Genomic DNA, 19193 nt, shown 5'->3' with positions numbered 1-19193 from the left:
TTCAAATTGTGTAGGTAGGAAGCGCTTTTTGATTTTATATTTGAATGCTTCCCATGTCTTTGGAACATGAGTGCTTTCGGCAACCACACTCCACCATAATTGTGCACTGCTTGTCATGTGACTCGCAGTAAGTTTTACCCTCTTAATCTCTTCGTACCATTCTCCCAAAAAATATTGATTGAAAGAACTAATCCACACAAGTAAAGCTTGTCCATCTCTTTTACCATCATATTTTGGAAAAGAAAAAGTTTGGCGATTAATCTTACTAGACTTTGTTCGAGGATGCGGGGTGCATGTGCTTCTCGTGCTATGGACGACAAATTCTTGGCTCTGATACCACTACGACGGGAAACACTCATGAAACCTGCAAATCCTTGAACAATAGAGCAACACCCTTCGAAAATACGCACAAACTCTCAAAACTCACAAATGGAAGAGATAGAACAAGCATGCTCGATGCAATCTCCCCCCATAGGAGTGGTTCTCCTTCCACCTCCTATGTATTTATGTATATTTCCCCAAAAAGCTTCCGAGCAAAAATCATACAAAAGCCCCTGTGCTTTCCTCCATACACCCTTTTACAAAAAGCCCATCCACCTTCTAGAATAGCTGGCTTTTTCTAAAAATAAATATTTTTCTAACTTTTGTTTATAAACTTAGCCAAGCCACTAATATTCCAAGATTCAAATATGTACATAAGCTTTTGTAATATAAAAAATTAGACATAAGCCTTATTCATCCTTGCATCACTGGAGTTGCATCTACGCGCCCAAAATATGGTGGATCATGCTTACTAGATGCCATCACCCGATTAATTACTCTTCCTCAGATTCACACGATCAATAGTAATGAAATATTTCAAGCATAAGATAACCTTGGAATTAATTACCACAATCAATCAACCTTTCAGTATTATAGCAATGCAAAATCAATAAATCACATATGAATGGTGCACACATGCGACACATACCATCTCATGGTGCACCTGATGCTACACATGAATAAAATCGTATAGATGGTGCACACATGCTACACATACTGTCATCGTGTAAGTGTTGCACACAATGCTACACACTCATATAGCCACAGACATATATCCAACCATGTAGGAGCACACATGCATCACTACAGAACATCGAGCACACATGCATCAGTTGCGCAACAAAAATGTTGGATCTCACTAAACTAAATACTGAAGGACTAAATTAATGGGATAATTCCAATTCTCGTAACATCCTTGACCACCATGAGATGGCTTGTGAAACTATGTGACTAGATGTATCCTTGACATAGCAAGAGGCAATCCCTTGAGGGGGGGTATGTTGGGATATGTGTGATCAAGGGCTTGCTAGGTGCATGTATGCATATGGTTGTGTGTGTGTGTAGAAGAGGCGCACTTAGTGCCATAGGCCATGACATAAGTGATGATGTAATGCAAGGTGGTACCTATGATTTAGGAGTTACATCCTTTGACGTAGGAGAGGTGCCATTGATTTAGGCCACCATCTCCCATTCTATAAAAGAGAGGACTTCCTCTCAACTCAATGGAACATTTTTGCACTTGGTTCCCACACTCTCTTCCATGATTTCCATCTTCTCTCCGACTCCCCAACACTCCCTTGGTTGGGCTACTAACATGCACCCGATGGCAAAGTTTGAGACATCTATGTGGATGTGGAATATTAGATTCCAATCTAGGGCCTGCAATACCGGTACTATAGCTAGAGCTAGGTTGAGGGCTTTGAATGATCTCTGACACTCTTCGGTCCACTCAAAGACTATCAACAACTTCTACAAATGCCGGGCTGTCTTTGCATAGAACATGATGAATCTTTGACAGCAACCCGTATGGCCTGTAAACCACTGCACTCCCTTGGCATTTGTCTATGGGGTAGCTCCAGAATGGACTTGATCTTATTGTAATCCATGGATGTCCTGTTCTTGGACACTATGTGTCTAAGAATCACTCCGTGTTTAAACCAAAATTGACACTTGAGAGGACTTAGGGATATCCGATACAACCTACACCTCTCAAGGACTAACTTCATGTATTTTAGATGATCATCCCATTTTAAATTCACGCATAGGTCATCCAAGAAGACTTCTACGGAGCTTCTTTGGTACTCCTTGAAGGTGGTGATCATCAGGCCGCTGAAATGTGGCAGGCGCATTGGTGAGCCCAAATATCATCACCTTGGCCACATACACACCCCATTCGGTTGCAAAGGCAGTTTTATGCTGATCTTTTGGGGTGATGGATATATAGGGATGCTGTTGCATTGGCATGATGTCATCTACCATGGTTATAGTGCATTGCACAACTTCAATGGGCACACGCTTCACATCTATATACTTCCAAGCCATGTAGTCATTATACTCTTGGAGGAGGGCAATTAAGGCATGCTCCTCATTAGGGGTGAGGTCATTTGCTTTGTATGCCAATTGTGTCTCCGCTTCTTCTGGTGCCAGGTTCACTTTCTTAACTTTGGCCAGCCTGTCATATCCTTGGAAGCAACCTTCTTCTTAGGTTCTCTTGGCCCATTGGTATAAGATTTTGTGGCCTTCTATCATGTAGACCTTATAATGAGAAGAAACCTGTTGCAAGTCCTCCTTTTCTTCCTTTTCCTCCTCCTCCACTTTTTGGTTTGCTTTTCCCTTGCCCTGGGTGGAAGCCTTTGGGATTTTGGAACTTCAGAGCTTTGGATTTAAAAGGGCATCCTCCATGGCAATTATGGAGCCTATTGAAGTGATAACCCTACTCAACCGAGATCCCCAATTGGAGGAAAACTCATGGTGAGCGATAGTGGACCACAAGATGTCAACCAATGGAGGTTTGATTTGACTCTAACTTCCCCCTTGCTCACTTCGTGGGGTTTGAGCATGTTAAACATTTAGAGGGGCACCATTGTATTCAACTCTTTATGCTTGGGAGTTGTTATTTGGAACCCTATTCTTTTTGGGACCTTGATGTTTGCCAGAATGTGCATCCAATTTTGAGAGAATTCTGGTTTGGGGCATACCAAAACTCATCGGCCTCCTTACCATTGCACACTTTCTCACAAGTTTGAAACATTTTTAGGGATGTTGTGCTGTCCATTGTGTCGGATTTTGTGGCAAATAGGTGTCCTAATAGTGGGTGGGCCTTGTAGGTGCCAGGTCCACTCACACATTTTGATCCTCATGGCGTAAATAGATGTTGTCAACATGCCAATCATGTATGCATTTGGACATTCATAGGAAGGGCCTACCTGGGATGACTTCATATCCGAGGTGTTGGGTGAAGTCCATAACCATAAATCAAATAGGGGACATGAAGCCAAACACCTTAATGTTAATACCCATGAGAACTCCAAGGGGTTTAGAAGTCCCATCGTCGGCTAGCTTCACTACAAGATGGGTTCGCTAGAGGGAAGGTTTCCCCCATGTTTTCGAACATTCTTTGGAGCAAACACTTACACCTGCTCCCCCGTCTAGGATGGTGTCAACCTTTTAGTTCTGGTAGGTTATGGGGATAGCTGCATTGGTGTCATCACCTTCAAAGTATTGGCCTAATTTATTGATGGGAACCTTAGGTAGGTTCCGGACCTCCTCTTGTGGTTGGTTTTCTTTAGGGTTGGTAGGTTCTAGTGCTAGGGATTTTTCATGCATCTAGCTTGAGACGTCTCGCTAGAGGGTAGGATTCCCCCGCAGCAAGGATGCAATTGGAATCTTGACCTCTATGGAGAGGAAGGCCACTAGCCTGGCAAGGATGCAATTGGCATCTTGACCTCTGTGGAGACGAAGGCCGCTAACCCGGCAATATCACGTGGTTCTTGGGAATCCTCCAAGCGGTAGAGGTCTTCCTCCTCTCTCAGGTTTTGTAACACCGGGTCCTCTTGAAACATCCATTGCATTAACTCCGAGACCTCTGAGTTATCGAAGCTAGGTGGTTGCTCTTCTTCCACTCTCTCTAGCACCCTAAGTACCTTTGCCCCCCTATGAGTTGTTAGGTGGAAGGTATCTGACCCTTTGTCGACCTTGAGTCTATGCTCAAATTCCTCTTGGCATTCCCGTACCAAGTTCTGAGTGTCTATTAAAAAGCAACCAGGTCTAGATAAGCTCCCTTATGAGCAGGTGGAGATGTGAGGCCTTGGGCCCGCACTAGTCTGTTTACCTCCGTATATGGGGGCAGACTAGGATCATCCAAGGAAGGGACTCGTTCGGATGTAGAGGAGGTGGCAAGTGTGGATGTCTCCTCATTTGAACCATCCTGGATAAGCAATTGATTTGTTCCTTCGCCCACCCTAGTCACCTTCTTGGGCTTGATCTGTGGGGACTGATGTGCCTCGGGAATTTGAGATGTGGAAGTCCTTTGCCTGCTTCTTCATCTCCTTGCCTAGGGCCTTTGCTTGCATCCTCGCACTGCTACTACTTGTCCTTGTTCGATGCTTGGCAAATTGATGCTAATACTCTTGAGTGGGGTGATCAGAGTTGTTGGCCTCCTTAGGGGACAATCCTTAAATAAATGCTCCACTCTCCATCCAACACACAGGGGCGTGGGACCTTTTGTGGATGGGACCACTGGGGTGAGATACCTATAAGGACAACCATTCAAAAAGTGTGGCCCTTGGCATTTAAAGCATGATACAAGAGGGTTCACTGTGCCCTTATATTGGCATTCGCTTGCCTTGTGTGGAACTTGACATGTATAGCATTGGGGGGCCTCCGTGGCAAGGAATTAATGTCTCTTCCCTCGACCAGGCCACGGGTGCATTAGATATACTGGGACATGCTGATTGTCCATGTAAAAGGTAGTGACATATGATGCCACTTCCTTCCTCGTAAGGAAGCTAGTCGAGATGGCTGTGATCATGCTCAGGCTCTTTCCAATCACTAGGTAATTCCTCCACCAATACTTGGTTGACTACAGTTATACGAGGCAGGGGTGGTTTTGCGGACCTAGTATAGGTGGCAATAATGGAGCATGTTGTGCCCTATATTGCCCTGGATTGGCTAGAGGGGCTCCTTATGCATATATCAAGTTGGGTGGGGCCGTGAAGACCGATTGGGGACTTGGTTGGGTTGGGGAAGGATCTTCGAAAATTGGCACTGAGAGGTTTCATGGTTCCCCCATCTATAACAATGTGCACAATAGAGTCCTTGCCTTGCTCTGAGGCAGGGGCACTCATTCGAGGGGTGAAACAGAAGTAGAATATGTTGCAGATATAGAGGCTAGTAAAAAGATGATTTGGTTGCAGAGGAGATTGGGAAGAAGTAATAAAATTGCAGCTTGTATAGTGATAGCCAGAGTGTTATTCATCTCACAAAGAATTCAACATTCCATTCAAGAACCAAACATTTACAACTCAAATATCATTTCATTCGATCTGTTTTGGAGGATGGGCAATTGAAGCTGGAAAAGATACACACTAGCTAGAATCCTGTAGCTGAACCCTAAACCCTAAACCTTAAAAGAGTTTGCATTTACACTATGCACCCTTGGAGATATGCGATATAGAATTGGAGCATCCTCGTGCCATGCAGGGTATTCTGGATTATAATGAGGATTATTGAGGTCATAGTAGGACTTTTTTCCACTTATGCCACTTTTAGACCATCATCTACCAGTCTGTAGAGCTTTAGGGACACATAGCTAATGGACAGGTAGGCTTCTACATTGATCATGCAACTCTAGATCACATCCTTACACTCTAAAGTATCATTGAGGAGGCTAGAGCATGAAGACGTAGGGTTTATTGCTACATTGTGGATTTTCACAAGGCTATTGTTACACTGACAACACTAAAAACTAGTGGAGGTCATCACATCCTACACATATTTGGTAGTTCTTTTCTTTCCTCCAATTTTCACAATGAGACTAGCCATGCAAGCAAGACTAAGCAGGGAGTACATCGTGCTTGCTAGACTTTGGTAGCAATGCTTTCACTCTCACTTCTTGGATCCATGGACCAAGCCTTTTCTCCTTGGTCCTTTGGTCTGCCTAGCAAGCATGTATGGCAATTTGTGCTAAGGACTTGATCTATCAAAGGTGGACTAGGGCTCGGGCGAAGAGGCTATAGGTTCTCTCACTGGCATGGATGATCCACAATAAAGTTGTTAGCTCCACACTATCATTTAGTTGAGCTTGGATCTTTACACAACATTCCACGTGTATGGATTCTACTGAAATGTTTGGGCTTTAACAAACAAATTTCTTGTTTGCTAAGGAATTTCCACCCTTGACAATCATGAATCACGAAGCTGAATGAGAGGTTTAGCTAGAATGCTACATGCTAGTTTGGAGGATGGTAGATGGAAGCTGTACCCTTGAGTAAAGCTATGTTAGGTCCATCTCAAAATGAAGGAAGTGTTGATAGTGTGAGCCCTTGGAGTGGAAGACCAAGGGGGAGGAGTAGGTATGTGGACAAAGGGAAGCAAAAAGTTGAGGTTGGAGAGCATTGGGAATGCAAGTAGTGATTAAATATTTTCAGCTTATCAAAGTCTAGAAGACCAAGCATGCTTCAAAATATCTACCACCACATGCTAGAAAGCAAGTGTCAAATCCACAACCCTTGAGGAGATTGGAAAGGGTAAAACATCCAATGGATAGGTTGACATACATTGGCTATATGAGGATGCACTATGTATATATGGTTAGTAAAGTGCAACATGTTGAGCCATCATGTTTTGAAGATGATGTCAAAGTTTGAGATTGGAGAGATGCTATGGATGAGGAGATGGATGCCTTGGACAAAACAATACATGGACTCTTGTTAAACTTCTCGAAGGCAAAAAGGCTATTGGTTGTAAATGGGTCTATAAAGTAAAATGCAAATCATATGGGAGTGTTGAAACATAAATGGCAAGGTTAGTTGCAAAGGGTTATGTCCAAACATATAGTTTGAATTATGATGAGACTTTTAGCCTAGTAACAAAGATGACTACCATAAGGACAGTTATTGCATTGGCTAGCATGTTTGGCTACAATTTATGGTAGATGGATGTAAAAAATGCCTTTCTAAATGGTTCATTTGCAACAGGAGGTATACATGTTACAGCCAGAGGGGTATGCACACCCTAAGTTTCCTATGCATGTGCGCAAACTAATAAAAGCTTTATATAGGTTAAAACGAGCCCCAAGGGCATGGTGTGAGAAGAGAAGTAAGACCTTGCTGAAATTGAATTTTAGACAATAGAAGTCTGATTACTCATTATATGTGCAGCAAGAGGAGTCGAAAATGGTGATCATGATCATTTATGTTGATGAGTTGATCATCACTGGTAACTATGATGCAGGAATTACAGCCATAAAGAAGAAATTTGCAAGGAAAATTGACATGAAAGGCCTAGGATAGCTCATGTATTTTTTAGGCATTGAGGTCATTGATACTCCTCATGGTATTTGGATGATTCAAAGGCAATATGCCTTGGATATGCCTGAAAAATATGGTATGGCAGCATGCAAACTGGTTGAAACTCCTCTTGAGCAAAATGCAAAGATGTTTGATGATGGTAACTACTTGTTATAGGTTGTAACTATGTTCAGGAAGATGGCTGGAAGCCTAATATATCTCATCATCACTAGGCCAAACTTGAGCTATGCATCAGGTGTGGTGAGTCAATTCATGCAAAAGTCGCCTTGATGTAGTACTTAGATATGTGAAAGCCACAATCAAAATTGGCCTAAAGGAAGAAGGAACATGTTTGCATGGGTAGCAATATTGACGACAGAAGATCTACTAGTGGATATGCACTCTCTTTTAAAAGTGGTGTGATTAGTTGGAGTAGGGAAAATCAACCCAGAGCTGCATTGTCTAGCATAGAAGCTAAGTATAGAGGGGTTACCATAGCAGCATGTGAAGAGACTTGGCTAAGATTACTTCTTATAGTAGTGATATACTATGACAACATAAGCACTATAATGCTGGCCATGGATTCCATTTACCATGCAAGGACTAAACACATAGAAATCCATAATCACTTTACCTGGGAGAAGGTGATAGGTGGAGAGATTGACATGAGATATGTCAGGACAGATGCCTAGGTTGCAGATATCTTTACCAAGGCATTGGGTAAAGATAAGTTTTGTTTTTTTAGAGAGGCTTTAGGCCTATGTGATGTACAAGCTCACGCTTAGCTTGAGGGGGAGATTGTTGATGTATAGACACCATGGGTATATGGTTATAGAGTGGTATAGAGTTGATGAGGTAAATCTTTATAGTATGGGCATAAAGGGACTTAGTAATATGTCCATAAGTGTGAGATTGAGTATGTTGGCTGGAATGATCCGGCAATACAATGGAATAGTTCATGAGCATCTTTCTCCCTCTTGCTTGTTCACACAAGTGCATATGAGCAGTGCTTGATAGTAGAGTGGTAAGGCAAGCGCTTTTGAATGCAAAAGAGAAAGCAAACAATTTTTTTATAGGGGTGTTGGACTATCGGAACGAAAATTGTAGGATGATCTTCATAATGGTAATTTGGAACACAGAACATAATTATTGTTTATAAAAGTTTCACTTGGGAATTCTCTTCAATCCTCCACTATTGCAAGAGGCAATGCTTTGTCTTTTAGAGGAGGCAGTGTTGAGAAGAGCTCCTCGATCAAGCAAGCGATACATAGGAAACCCAAGGAATCTAAATAAAAAATTTCCCGAAAAAAATACCAAAATTGTATATTATTAAGCAAAATTGTAAATATGAAAGGAAGTGAAAATTCAGCCTCGTAGGCTCAGAACAAATCTTAAAAGCTTAACAAATTTCAAAAAGTAATAGCCCTTGATTTCCGACAACTAGATCTAGTTCTACTTGGCCGATCGCAAAAATTTGTTGTCTTGCACCTGTATCGGTACAGATCGAATTCGCAATGCTGTTACTTCGAAATTCTGAAGTCAAGGAGTGTGTAATCCCTTGAGCTGAATTACGAAAGGCGTCACTGGAATTAGACTTCCTGCACCTTGCTGACACGAGCGGAGTTTGGATGCTTCCTTTCGTCATCACCATAAGTTCGTTCCAGTGATAGCGGAAAGGTTTAGTTAGTTTGATTGAAATTGGGTGATTGATGGGTCCCGAACAAGCGAGCTTGCAGAACGGGGCTGAAGCGGAAGCTAGCAGATTGCAGCAAGCGATGCAAGCGGTTGAGCAAGCATGCGTTGCGCTCCAGGTATTGCATATGCTTTTGATCGCAATATAGGACTGCAGACAAGGTACTCTAGATATCGTTGCTTCTATCAGGGTGTCTATCGTATGCTGGCCCAGTCACAATGGCAAAACTTAGCATGTCATAAGCAGCGGAGCTATATTGGTCCGATGCAGAGGCATCTAGAATAGAGGGTTGAGAAATGATCACGAACTATCTAATCTGAAGGTGTTGATCGTAAATTGGTTCGTCAGGCTTTCTGCCTTAAATGGGTAGAGTCGGGATGATCCTGTTTTATAGGTGTACTCTTTTGGCCAACTAGAAGGATTCCCGTGGTGGAGTTTCGTGAATAGTTCATATCGTTTCGCATATTGTGCCAAATGCACATTTGCATTCAGAAAAGACTGAAGCATCTTTTCATTCAAGCCAAATTAGGGTAGACTGCTTGAAATTTCAGCCTCAAATAGCCTGTCGAACATGTTTCAGGGATACACAGAACAGTTTGGTCTTCTTTCAGGGATTTGTTGTTTTTATAGTTTAGATTGAAATTCTAAAGGATGGATAGTTTATTCTCTCTCTCTCTCTCTCTCACACCCCCCCCCCCCCCCCCATAATCAGCTGGTGTTGTCCTTAATCATTGTTGTAGAGAGCTGCTTGAGCCTTTCCATAAATGATTCTTTGAAACATTTGTGGACGCAGATGCAGGAGCCCAATGACAGAGCAGCGGCTGAAGCAACACTTTTAGCTTTCAGAAGGTCATATCGACCAAGTCAAGCTTGTCAATATATCCTGGGTAATATTCGCTTGCATTTTGGTGAATTATTTTTTCAAGCATATGTCCTACAGACTTGTGGTTTCTGTGGAAACGTTGACCAAACTCAGGGAAGCATAGCTTACAATTTTTTTACTGAAAGTAGAAACTGAATGCTTTAGCAAACTTGAGATCTGTAATGCATTTTTGTTGTGATCTTATCCTTAATACAATAAACTCATTTCTGGACTGAATGCTTTAGCAAACTTGAGATCTATAAAGCATTTTTGTCGTGATCTCATCCTTAATACAACAAACTCACTTCTGGACTTGCAAATCACAGAGTTTTAGACTACTCCAGGGTTGATGCACAGGCAGCTCATCAAGTCTCAGTTTTAAATTATTTCACTGTTATTCGGAGCTACCGGTTCAAATTTTCTTCAGTGCCGAGCACGTAACCTTAGAAATTCCACCTTAGAAGGGAACCCCATGCTTCTGCTCCTGCACTCAATGCAATTTCTCCCTCCTTTCAGGCAGGACATTTCCCAGAACGAAAACGAAGTGAAAACACAAAATTAGCAGAGTGCACTACGTTGCATATAGCTCAAAAGTACAAGGGAGCCAATGCCTTGACTGCTTGTAGTGAGACATTAAGCCAAAATCTGTCAAATCAAACTGTGCTCTACCTCAAAAATCTGGTACATGCTGATAACAATTGGTAATTTATGCAAGGATCTGAAGAAAAGTCACATGGGGATATTTTTCCATTGGGTTTGGATTGTATTTTTGCTTTTTCAAAGCTATAGGACCACATGACATAGAGAACATGTGTGCACGATAACAACCAGCGGTGATGAGACAGGATTTATGCAAAGATCTAAATGAAAGTCGAACAGGATGGGTTTGGGTTGCATTGTTGCTTTTTGAAAGCTACAGGATCAGGTGACATAGAGAACACAACCCAGAGTAATGCATTGCGTTTAGATGGTGACATGCGGACCTAAGTTATCATGTTGTTGAGGTTATAGTGCTGTTTGTTTGACATTGCAATATCAATGCTGCCCACATGTATAAACATAGGTCTGCCATAAAGCTCACATAAGCAATATCATTAACATGGAACTACAATAGCCAGGGGGTTCGAGCTATTGATCAATCATTGAATAAAGAAAAGACAAGCCTTGAAATCGAGGATTATTTCTTTGAGAACTCTAATTCTTTTACAAGCTTCTTGATATTTCAAAGACTCACTTTTGACTTCTTTAATTTTGCACTGTAACTGCTTAAATGAGTTCCATCATCAAGCATAAGCAAAACCCTCAGTGGCTCTATCGACATTTACTCTGAAGATTATCATGTCAGATGCTAGTCATCCTACCCCTTTCTTATAACAGTTTCTGAAGGAAAACTATAACAGCAACCTAGCTTTTAAAGTTTCAACTAGTTTTAAGAGAGCATAAGTAAGTTATGCAGCTTAAATGTACAATAATTACAGTCTTTTTAAAGAGGCTGGTTACATACTGCCTGCTGCCTGCCCAAGCGAGAAAAGGCGATGAGCGGGGTGTGTTTACTGACCAAGCGGTTGTGTCATCCACAATCCATCTGAGCCTGACAGAATCACATGGTATGACGATTACTTTGTTCTGTCGAAGAAGTAGCAACCATCTCTCTCTTCTGAGCTGCGGGATGTCCAATGACGTGAGCAAGTCAGCAAGTCCTGAAAAGTTTCTGACTGTCTGGAATTCCAGTCTCTAGTCTTGTCAGGATTGCAGTACCATCTGGATGTGGTACTGCTTTGATGAGTAACCGCCTAAATCTTTGAGATGCTTGAGTATTTCCTTGCTGTTGATCTAGCGGGCGACCCAAGTGTGACTTCAATGACCAAGCCACCCTCAAACATACTCAAAATTTAGGACGAGATGCAGTTTCTTGTGGAATGGTCGTTGATCATCTGGTACCAAGCTCTCTGGGCGTGTTTCAGCCTGTCCACCATCTAGCGAAGCATTCATGCAGCTAAGAGCCTTTGGGGTGGCCTCTCAATCGACAGTCACAAAAAGCAACTCGGTCTCCTTGAAGACCACATTGTTGTACACCTGCTCTTCATGTAGCAGGTGTCGAATGTTTTCACAATGATGTCTCCTCCTCTGTCTATCTCAAGGGTCTTCACCCTCCATTTTTCAAAGAGCTGAGAATGTCTGAAGGGAAACATGCTATTAAAATCACAAAGAACTTTGAGAGAATATTGACAATAAGTTCTGCGGGGCATTGGCTACATGTAGCAGACTGGGCTGGCCTACAGAAGGGAACCGATCCCTGCATCGACCCGCTGACCAACTCCGGAAAGTGTCAGAATAGAAGGGCCATCGCCCCACCTGCAAGCCCCCAAGAGAGGAAGACACGGGGGAGAGACAACCTGTGGGTTTCAAGGGACTGCCACATGATGTGGGCAGATCTACGGGCTGTTAGGAATGCCTCGTGGGCAGCATCATGGCTTGCCTTGTGGGCAGCATAACTGGCTGCCATATGGGCAGCAGCATGTACAGCCATGTAGGATTTGGTAGGAGCCCATCGTCATGGCTGAATAGTCCAAGTGGGACTACCATGATAGTGTGGTAATCTCCTGCTTCCATGGGTCCTCTACTTTTGTGGTTAGGGATGATGGTAATGGTTGTCCAAGGATCGGGGAAACCTATGCAGAATGCCTCATTAAAGATTTTGGCTAGGATTGGGGTGAGAATCTCCCAATCATGGGTAAGGAGTTCGGCCTGAAGCTCCTCGTGGTCCTTAGCGTTGACATTTTGCAGCTTTTTGATAGCCTTCAGCATTGACGTGGTAAAGAATGTGAAGCTAGTGGCCAAGAGCGGTTCCCACGTCACAGGTGTAGGCTGAGTGGGGACATCAGATAAAGAAAGAAAGCTCTATTCACATCCACAGAAGACCAAATAGTCCACAATTATTGTAAAGCATAACTATTTTCTAATGCTGACATAATATGGCTTTCATTACCTCAGTTTAAGACTGAGAGTCTTTAGGCTTAGATTGAATTCCCTGATAAGTGCTTTCCCTTCCCTGTAAACAGCCCATTTGCCCTCCTTCCTGGCTTCCTTTACTTTGGTGAGTTCCAAGGATCTCTGTTTAAGCTGATTCGGAGCAAGCTCTTCTGAGATCCAAATCTGAGTGGCTGTTAATTTGTGAGGCTGCCTTAGAATGTTTATCTTTCCTGCCTTTTTCTGTCAAACAATTTAAGTAAAGCGATGTTATTGATGTCTTCGAGTTTCAACTCTGTTCCAGTGATGATTTGCCACACTCTTCTGACAACTAAGTGATTCCGGCCTTTCATCTTCCATAGAGAATAGTTGGACCCATTGAGCTTTCCGGTCTCCCCGAAGTTCGGATCAGCAATGAGCTAGCCATCTCAAGGTGAATCTTCTGAGTCAGCTTGGATCCAATACTTAATTGAGTCATCGACCTTTCTCGATTTGGGATGGAATCCTTCATTCAGCATTGATATAGACTACGAGAGCTTGCAGGAATGAGGCTATGATACCATGTTGCTCGAAAACTTTCAAATGCAACCAACTCTCGGACACCATGGTAGGGATGCGTCATGCTTCTAGACCCCCTTCCCCCTTCTTGCCGACTGCTTTCTTCTCTTGTGGCCCGGTGGTCATATTTTTTTCCATATGTTACCATAAGCATACTGCATACGGGTACGGAAGTATGATTGGAGCATGGATCAGCCGCTGTAGCTGAATCATACGTGACCCTAATTTTACCCCAAAAAACAAAAGGAAATAACATATTCTACACATGGTATTGACAGAGAGCAACAAAACTTTCAACTTCAAACTTCAGACTTCAAACTTGTATTAATTTTAAAGTCAAGAAATTGATTAAAAAAAGTTTTCATGAAGGTCTGGGAACCTCGTCCCCCCCCCCCCCAAAAAAAACAGCCAAGTATGATTGGCCGTACCATACGTGTATGGAATAATTATTTCATACGCGGATGGTTCAGCCAACCATACGCGTATGGACTCAACTACGACGGTGGTCTCTCTGTTTAGATGGTCGACTGATCTTCTTTCACGTGGCCTCTTGTGTTGTGCGCTGATGCTCTTGCTCCTCCTTTTCCAACTCGTCACCCCAAACTGCTCTCTTTTGGACGTTGCAGATCACCGAGCTTTCTTTGGGCTGCTAAGCAAGCTCTAGGACAAGGTGTTGAGCTGCTCACCAACGCACAGTTTGGCCTATGCCTTATCACCGAGCTTTCTTTTGCTTCTACGTCTGCTGGTCTGCACCAAATCTGTTCACTTGAATACGTCGTCGGTTTTACTTTCATTGTTCTGTGCTGGTGTCTACTTTTTTGCGCTCTCTGTGCTTGGTAGTGATCTTCAATGCTCCTGTGCTTCTATGGCTCGTGGTCTAGTTGTTGGGCTGTGTTAATCCCAAAGTGGCACCGAATCAGCTGTGCATGCACTAAGCCCGGCTTAGTACCTTCGTTTGGGGCTATATTACACCACAAAGCTTCATCTTGGCTCTGGACCTCAACTTGCAACTACGTTATGCAGCTAAGCTTCACTCTTTGTTGACAATGAACTTGTGGCTACGTTACAACACAAAGCTCTACCAATTACTTGTGATAAGATTACTAGCCGCATTGTTTGATTCCCTTACATAGCGTAAGTTTGGCATACTCATTACTAACCGCATTGTTTGATTCCCTTGCATAGTGTGAGTTTGGAATAGAATGTTCTTGCCAAACATGCTTTTTGGGGAATGCAACAACGACTCATTCAGGAAAAGACAAAGCTATCACCAAACAAAGCTGAACACAGACCCTTAAGCCGCTGATACAAGTTTTTGCATGGAGTTTGTTGTGGAATACTACTGAGAACAATTCAGTACGAAAGTAGGCTCGGAGGGAAATTTATGGTTGACAAGAATTTTGTCCTTGAGAATTTTCTTCTTTAGTATGTTCTTGATATTTTTTTTGGGTATGGACATACGAGCCTCATTGCTGATGGTTTTTGTCACTATGCTTTATATTTCCACAGAGCATTCCCAGTTGGCAAATGCACGCTTCCAGGCGGCTGCTGCGTTACAAGACTCAGTGATACGTGAATGGGGTTTATTAACAGCAGATGAAAAAAGTAATCTGCGCACGTATGTTTTTTCTTGTCACTTCAAGCATCGTTTACTTCTTGGCATGCTTCCCTGTGCTTAAGAAGTCTTAAGCTTTCAATATAGAATAAAGGTAGTTGCAGCTCTATATGTAGCTTTTACATGATTGACTTTAAATACGTGTTTGTTGCAGCTATTGTCTGCACTACGTGATGGCCCGAGCTGCTGCACCAGAACCTTATGTGCAATTGAAAGTTGCAGCCGTATCAGCAGCTTTGACAAAACGGGGCTGGTAATTCAAGATCACAAACCTATGAGAGGATTTCAAGATAGTTTGATAAAATCATGATCTTCTTTGTCCTCTTATGTGAGGAATGGAATCTCTTCCAAGCCTGACAATCAACTTAAGAGAGATTCATATAATTATTTCATCAACTTGTTTTCTTTTCTATGCGAGAAGCAGGAGTGGTTTTTGAAGTTTTTTTCTTTTGGATGGGGCCAATGATCATCGTCCACTTTACAGCTTGGGCAAAGCAGATGCCTGCTAAATGTGTCAGAATAACATGACTTTCCTCTACGACCTCTACGAGGTGTCTTCTAGTATTGTTTTACATGTAGCCTTTAATATAGTAAGCCCTTTTATAGAATAAATCCTTACTATCATGCATGTATCTTCCGATTGAAATCCACATTTTCATTTTTCTTGGTGCTCCATTCTCTGCAGCTTACCTGGATCCACACACCCAGCACTACCTTTCATTAGTCTATTGTGAGGCATTTGAAATGACAAAATACCTAATGTGGTAATTTAGTCTATAAGCTAGCTCGATCTTACATTTTTAACACTATTTTCTAAATAGTGAAAGCCATGATTGTTTATATTGCAAGAAAAACCACCTCAAAGCGAGGAGCTAGAAATTACATCAGCTGAAAACCTCTGTATATGCTAAATATACATCATGATCGATGTAGCGAGTCTGCAAGCAGTCAAAAAAATATTGCTGTAGAGAACGCTTGAAACAAGTAAATAAAGAAAATGTTGGATCGCCAAAGACTTTACAATTCCTGTTTATCCACAAAGTCCAAAGTGCCCAATAACGAACCCAAACAAAGAAACTCCCGAGTGCGTGAATGAAAACCAAAGAGCCAAAAGAATTTCCCAAAAGCAGGAGTCGGGAATCTTGTTCTCAACCACTGTCCAAGAAAATTCAGGAATCACGGGAGGACAGGCAAAACCAGAACAAATGAAGCACAGTCTCCTGAGAAGCCAAGCATCTGCGACATAGAGCAGGAGCAATGTGTCTACATGCTAGTAGTTGGCCAGATGGAAAAACCCCCCAAAAGAACTCTCCAAAAAAAGACCTATTGCCGAAGAGAAACTTTATATGCCCAAAGTTGCCTTAGTCTCTTTCTCCACCACTTAGTTGGCCGATGCATTCGCCAAATAGAATTAGCCTTATCTGAAACCCAAGGCCGAGGCAAAAGGATTTAATATAATGCAGGCACTGTAATCCGAGATAGCCTCAAAGGATGGAAGGAGGACTCTTGGGAAGTCAAAATCCAATCCTCTAGCCTATCCTGAAGTTCCAAAGGAGGAATTGGGACAAAAGGTGAAAGCATACAAGTAATTTTCTGCCATAGAGGACGATAATGAGATCCCAAGCCATACCGTGTGGCTGCGAGAGAAAAAGGTAAAATAGTTCCATCATCATGAATAACATCCATAACAGAAGTAATGCAGAAGTAATTTCTTTAAAAGTAATAAAATAGGAACGTCTAGGTTCCTGTAAAGCCAGCAGAGGTTGAAAAGCTTTTGACTAGTGAATGCTTTCAGCCCTCAAGGAATTTCCTATCAGAGAATTGCGGCCATGCCATTCCAAGTAAGAAAGGAAGTGCTTCCAATCAAGAAGCAAGTTGGAGACCAAAGGGCAACCATGCAATGTACCATCAAAGCAAGCAAGAAAGAAATCCCACTGAGTGGGTTGCCAGTGACCAAAGGCAGAAGCATTGATGTGTTGTAAGAGAGAGCTAATCATAACAGCCCAAGGCTGATCACCTCGCATAAATTGCAGCAGCATTTTCCCTTTGTGAGCAAGCATGTGCACCTGGATATCAATGATATTAAGACCGCCATGCATTTTTGGTGAACATAGTTGATGCATTGAAAGTAGTCATAGACTTTTCCGGCCATGCTGGGATCGCCAAAAGAGTTCCATGATTACAGACATGAAAGAAGCAAGATCCGCTTTAGTGAACATGAACTTTTTTTACACACACACACACACACACACACACACACACACATCTTTTGTAAAAGAACCTTGCATTAAGTAGAATGTACATTCATAGCTGTCTCAAAGTGAGACAGATCACACACACACTTTTTTTTTTTTTGGGTGAAACCAGTGACTATATTATTAACATGAAATCAATGTACATGACATTAGACTCCAAAAAGGAGCCTAATGGAAGAACTCAAAAACAGTCAGAAAACACTTCAAGACTAGTAGCATCCAAGTCCCTCGCAGCATAACTATCATATAAAGATTGCTTGAGGGACATTCTGAAGAAAGCATATGCCTGAGGAAACTGTTGTCGCATCCTAGAATGCAATCTCTGTGTCCAAATAGTCCATAGTACCCAGAAACGAGCCCAGTGAAAGAAAAGGAGGAAGGGAGACATCTGAGATGAGAAGCATCCAAACATCCAGAAGAGTTTCCGAATCTGATAGAGGGAAACCGAAGCCGCAGCAAATGAGAGACATGAGTGATCAATATCCGAGAGTGCGGGCAAGACCATAACAAATGGGGAACTGTCTCACGGGGATGAGAGCAACGGGGGCAGGAAGAGGAAGCAGTACGACGTGTTGCCAATTTCACCCCAACGGAAAAAGCTCCCACTATACATCTCCAAAGGAAAAGCCTCTGTTTCAATGGCAATGTAGCTTTCCAAATTTTCTTGAGTTGTGATTGCCACCAAGATAAAGGCCTATCCAAATTCCAAAGAGTGTTGGCATGCTTATCAATCCATGGCGGTGGAAGAAGAAATCAAGAAGAAATCTGTAGACCATCGCGAGGAGGCCAGATTGTGCATTGAAAGTGAACAGGTAGCGGGAGATGAGGAAGTCAGATTCCAGTCCAGTAATCTGTCCTGTACAAACAGTCCTGTACAAACAGTGGAGGAACAGGAACAAATGGCTGCAACATAATTGTAAGTGTTCTCCAAATGGGTCTATGATGCAGACCCAACGGGAATGTCCTGCAAGCTTGTGGAAATGAAAGCACATAACCATGTTGATCCACAACATCTTCGACAAATCTTATGCCCAATTTCATAAGATTATATGCTTTAATAGGTGCCTGTAAAGCAAGAGGCGATTCAAACACCTTGCTCCAATGGATGCTTTCCAAGCGAAGAGAATTACCATGATGGGAGGAAGCACCTGACCATTTAGCATAAGAGAGAATTCTCTTCCAATCATGAATAAAAGCAGTAGAAACAGGACAACCAGGAATTTTCCCCTGAAATGTGGTCATGACTGCTTCCCAGTGATCTGTAATCCAATGCCCATATGCATGGGACGTCATTTTTCCACGCATAGCTGCTAACATAATAGCCCATGGCTGTTTTTGCTGAAAAAAATCAGCAATCATAGTGCTCTTTCTTGCTAACATATGAAACTGAAGATTGAGAATATTCAGTCCCCCATGAGTCTTAGGAGAACAAACAGACTGCATGGGAAGTAATCGCAAAGCCTTTTTGTGAGATTTGCTTTTCCAAAATATCTCCATAGCCTGGGACATAGAGGAAGCCAAGTGCTTAAAAGACCAGGGAAGAAGAGGCAAATAAAATTGCACATATGCCATGATGATGGACTGCACTATCCGAAGTCGAACATGTAGAGGCCAAGTGGACAAATGCCAGTATTCCAGCTTCTTGTTAATCTTTTGAAGCACCCATTTGAGCTGTTGTTGAGGGGTAATATTCCAGCCAATGGGATACCCTAAATGCCTCACAATAGTATGGGAAGAAATAATGTGGCCTGGCCAGAGAAGTGCATGCCAATCAGCTTCTTTCAGTGCTAGAAGATTTGATTTCTGAAAGTTAATATGCAGTCCAGCAGCTATGCCAAAATCATTCAGAGTCTGCATCAAATGAGAGAGGTCACTTTGAGAATTCCTGGGCATGAAATATGAATCATCA

General features: G+C 42.4%; 1 protein-coding gene across 4 annotated transcripts in view; it reads left to right on the top strand.

Annotated features, from left to right (window-relative positions):
- The first annotated feature begins 8740 nt into the window (after positions 1-8740).
- The window catches only part of LOC147891859 (uncharacterized), a 174778-nt gene continuing 164325 nt past the window's right edge, over positions 8741-19193 (top strand). For 3 of the 4 annotated variants that reach the window (XM_087387867.1, XM_087387868.1, XM_087387866.1), the window contains exons 1-4: positions 8741-9142; positions 9818-9911; positions 14924-15032; positions 15184-15282. In XM_087387867.1, the coding sequence (XP_087243993.1) occupies positions 9041-9142; positions 9818-9911; positions 14924-15032; positions 15184-15282 (404 nt within the window). In that variant the 5' untranslated portion in view covers positions 8741-9040. Of the gene's footprint in view, positions 9143-9817; positions 9912-14922; positions 15033-15183; positions 15283-19193 lie in introns of those variants that run through there. The other variant, XM_087387869.1, reaches the window with a different exon arrangement.

The sequence above is a fragment of the Dipteris shenzhenensis genome, chromosome 17 (assembly GCF_047967505.1).
Source record: "Dipteris shenzhenensis isolate YYH24624 ecotype China chromosome 17, Dip_SZ_1.0, whole genome shotgun sequence".
Classification (NCBI taxonomy): domain Eukaryota; kingdom Viridiplantae; phylum Streptophyta; class Polypodiopsida; order Gleicheniales; family Dipteridaceae; genus Dipteris; species Dipteris shenzhenensis.
The sequence above is the reverse complement of the archived record's forward strand: the minus strand, read 5'-3'. Positions and strand labels throughout refer to the sequence as shown.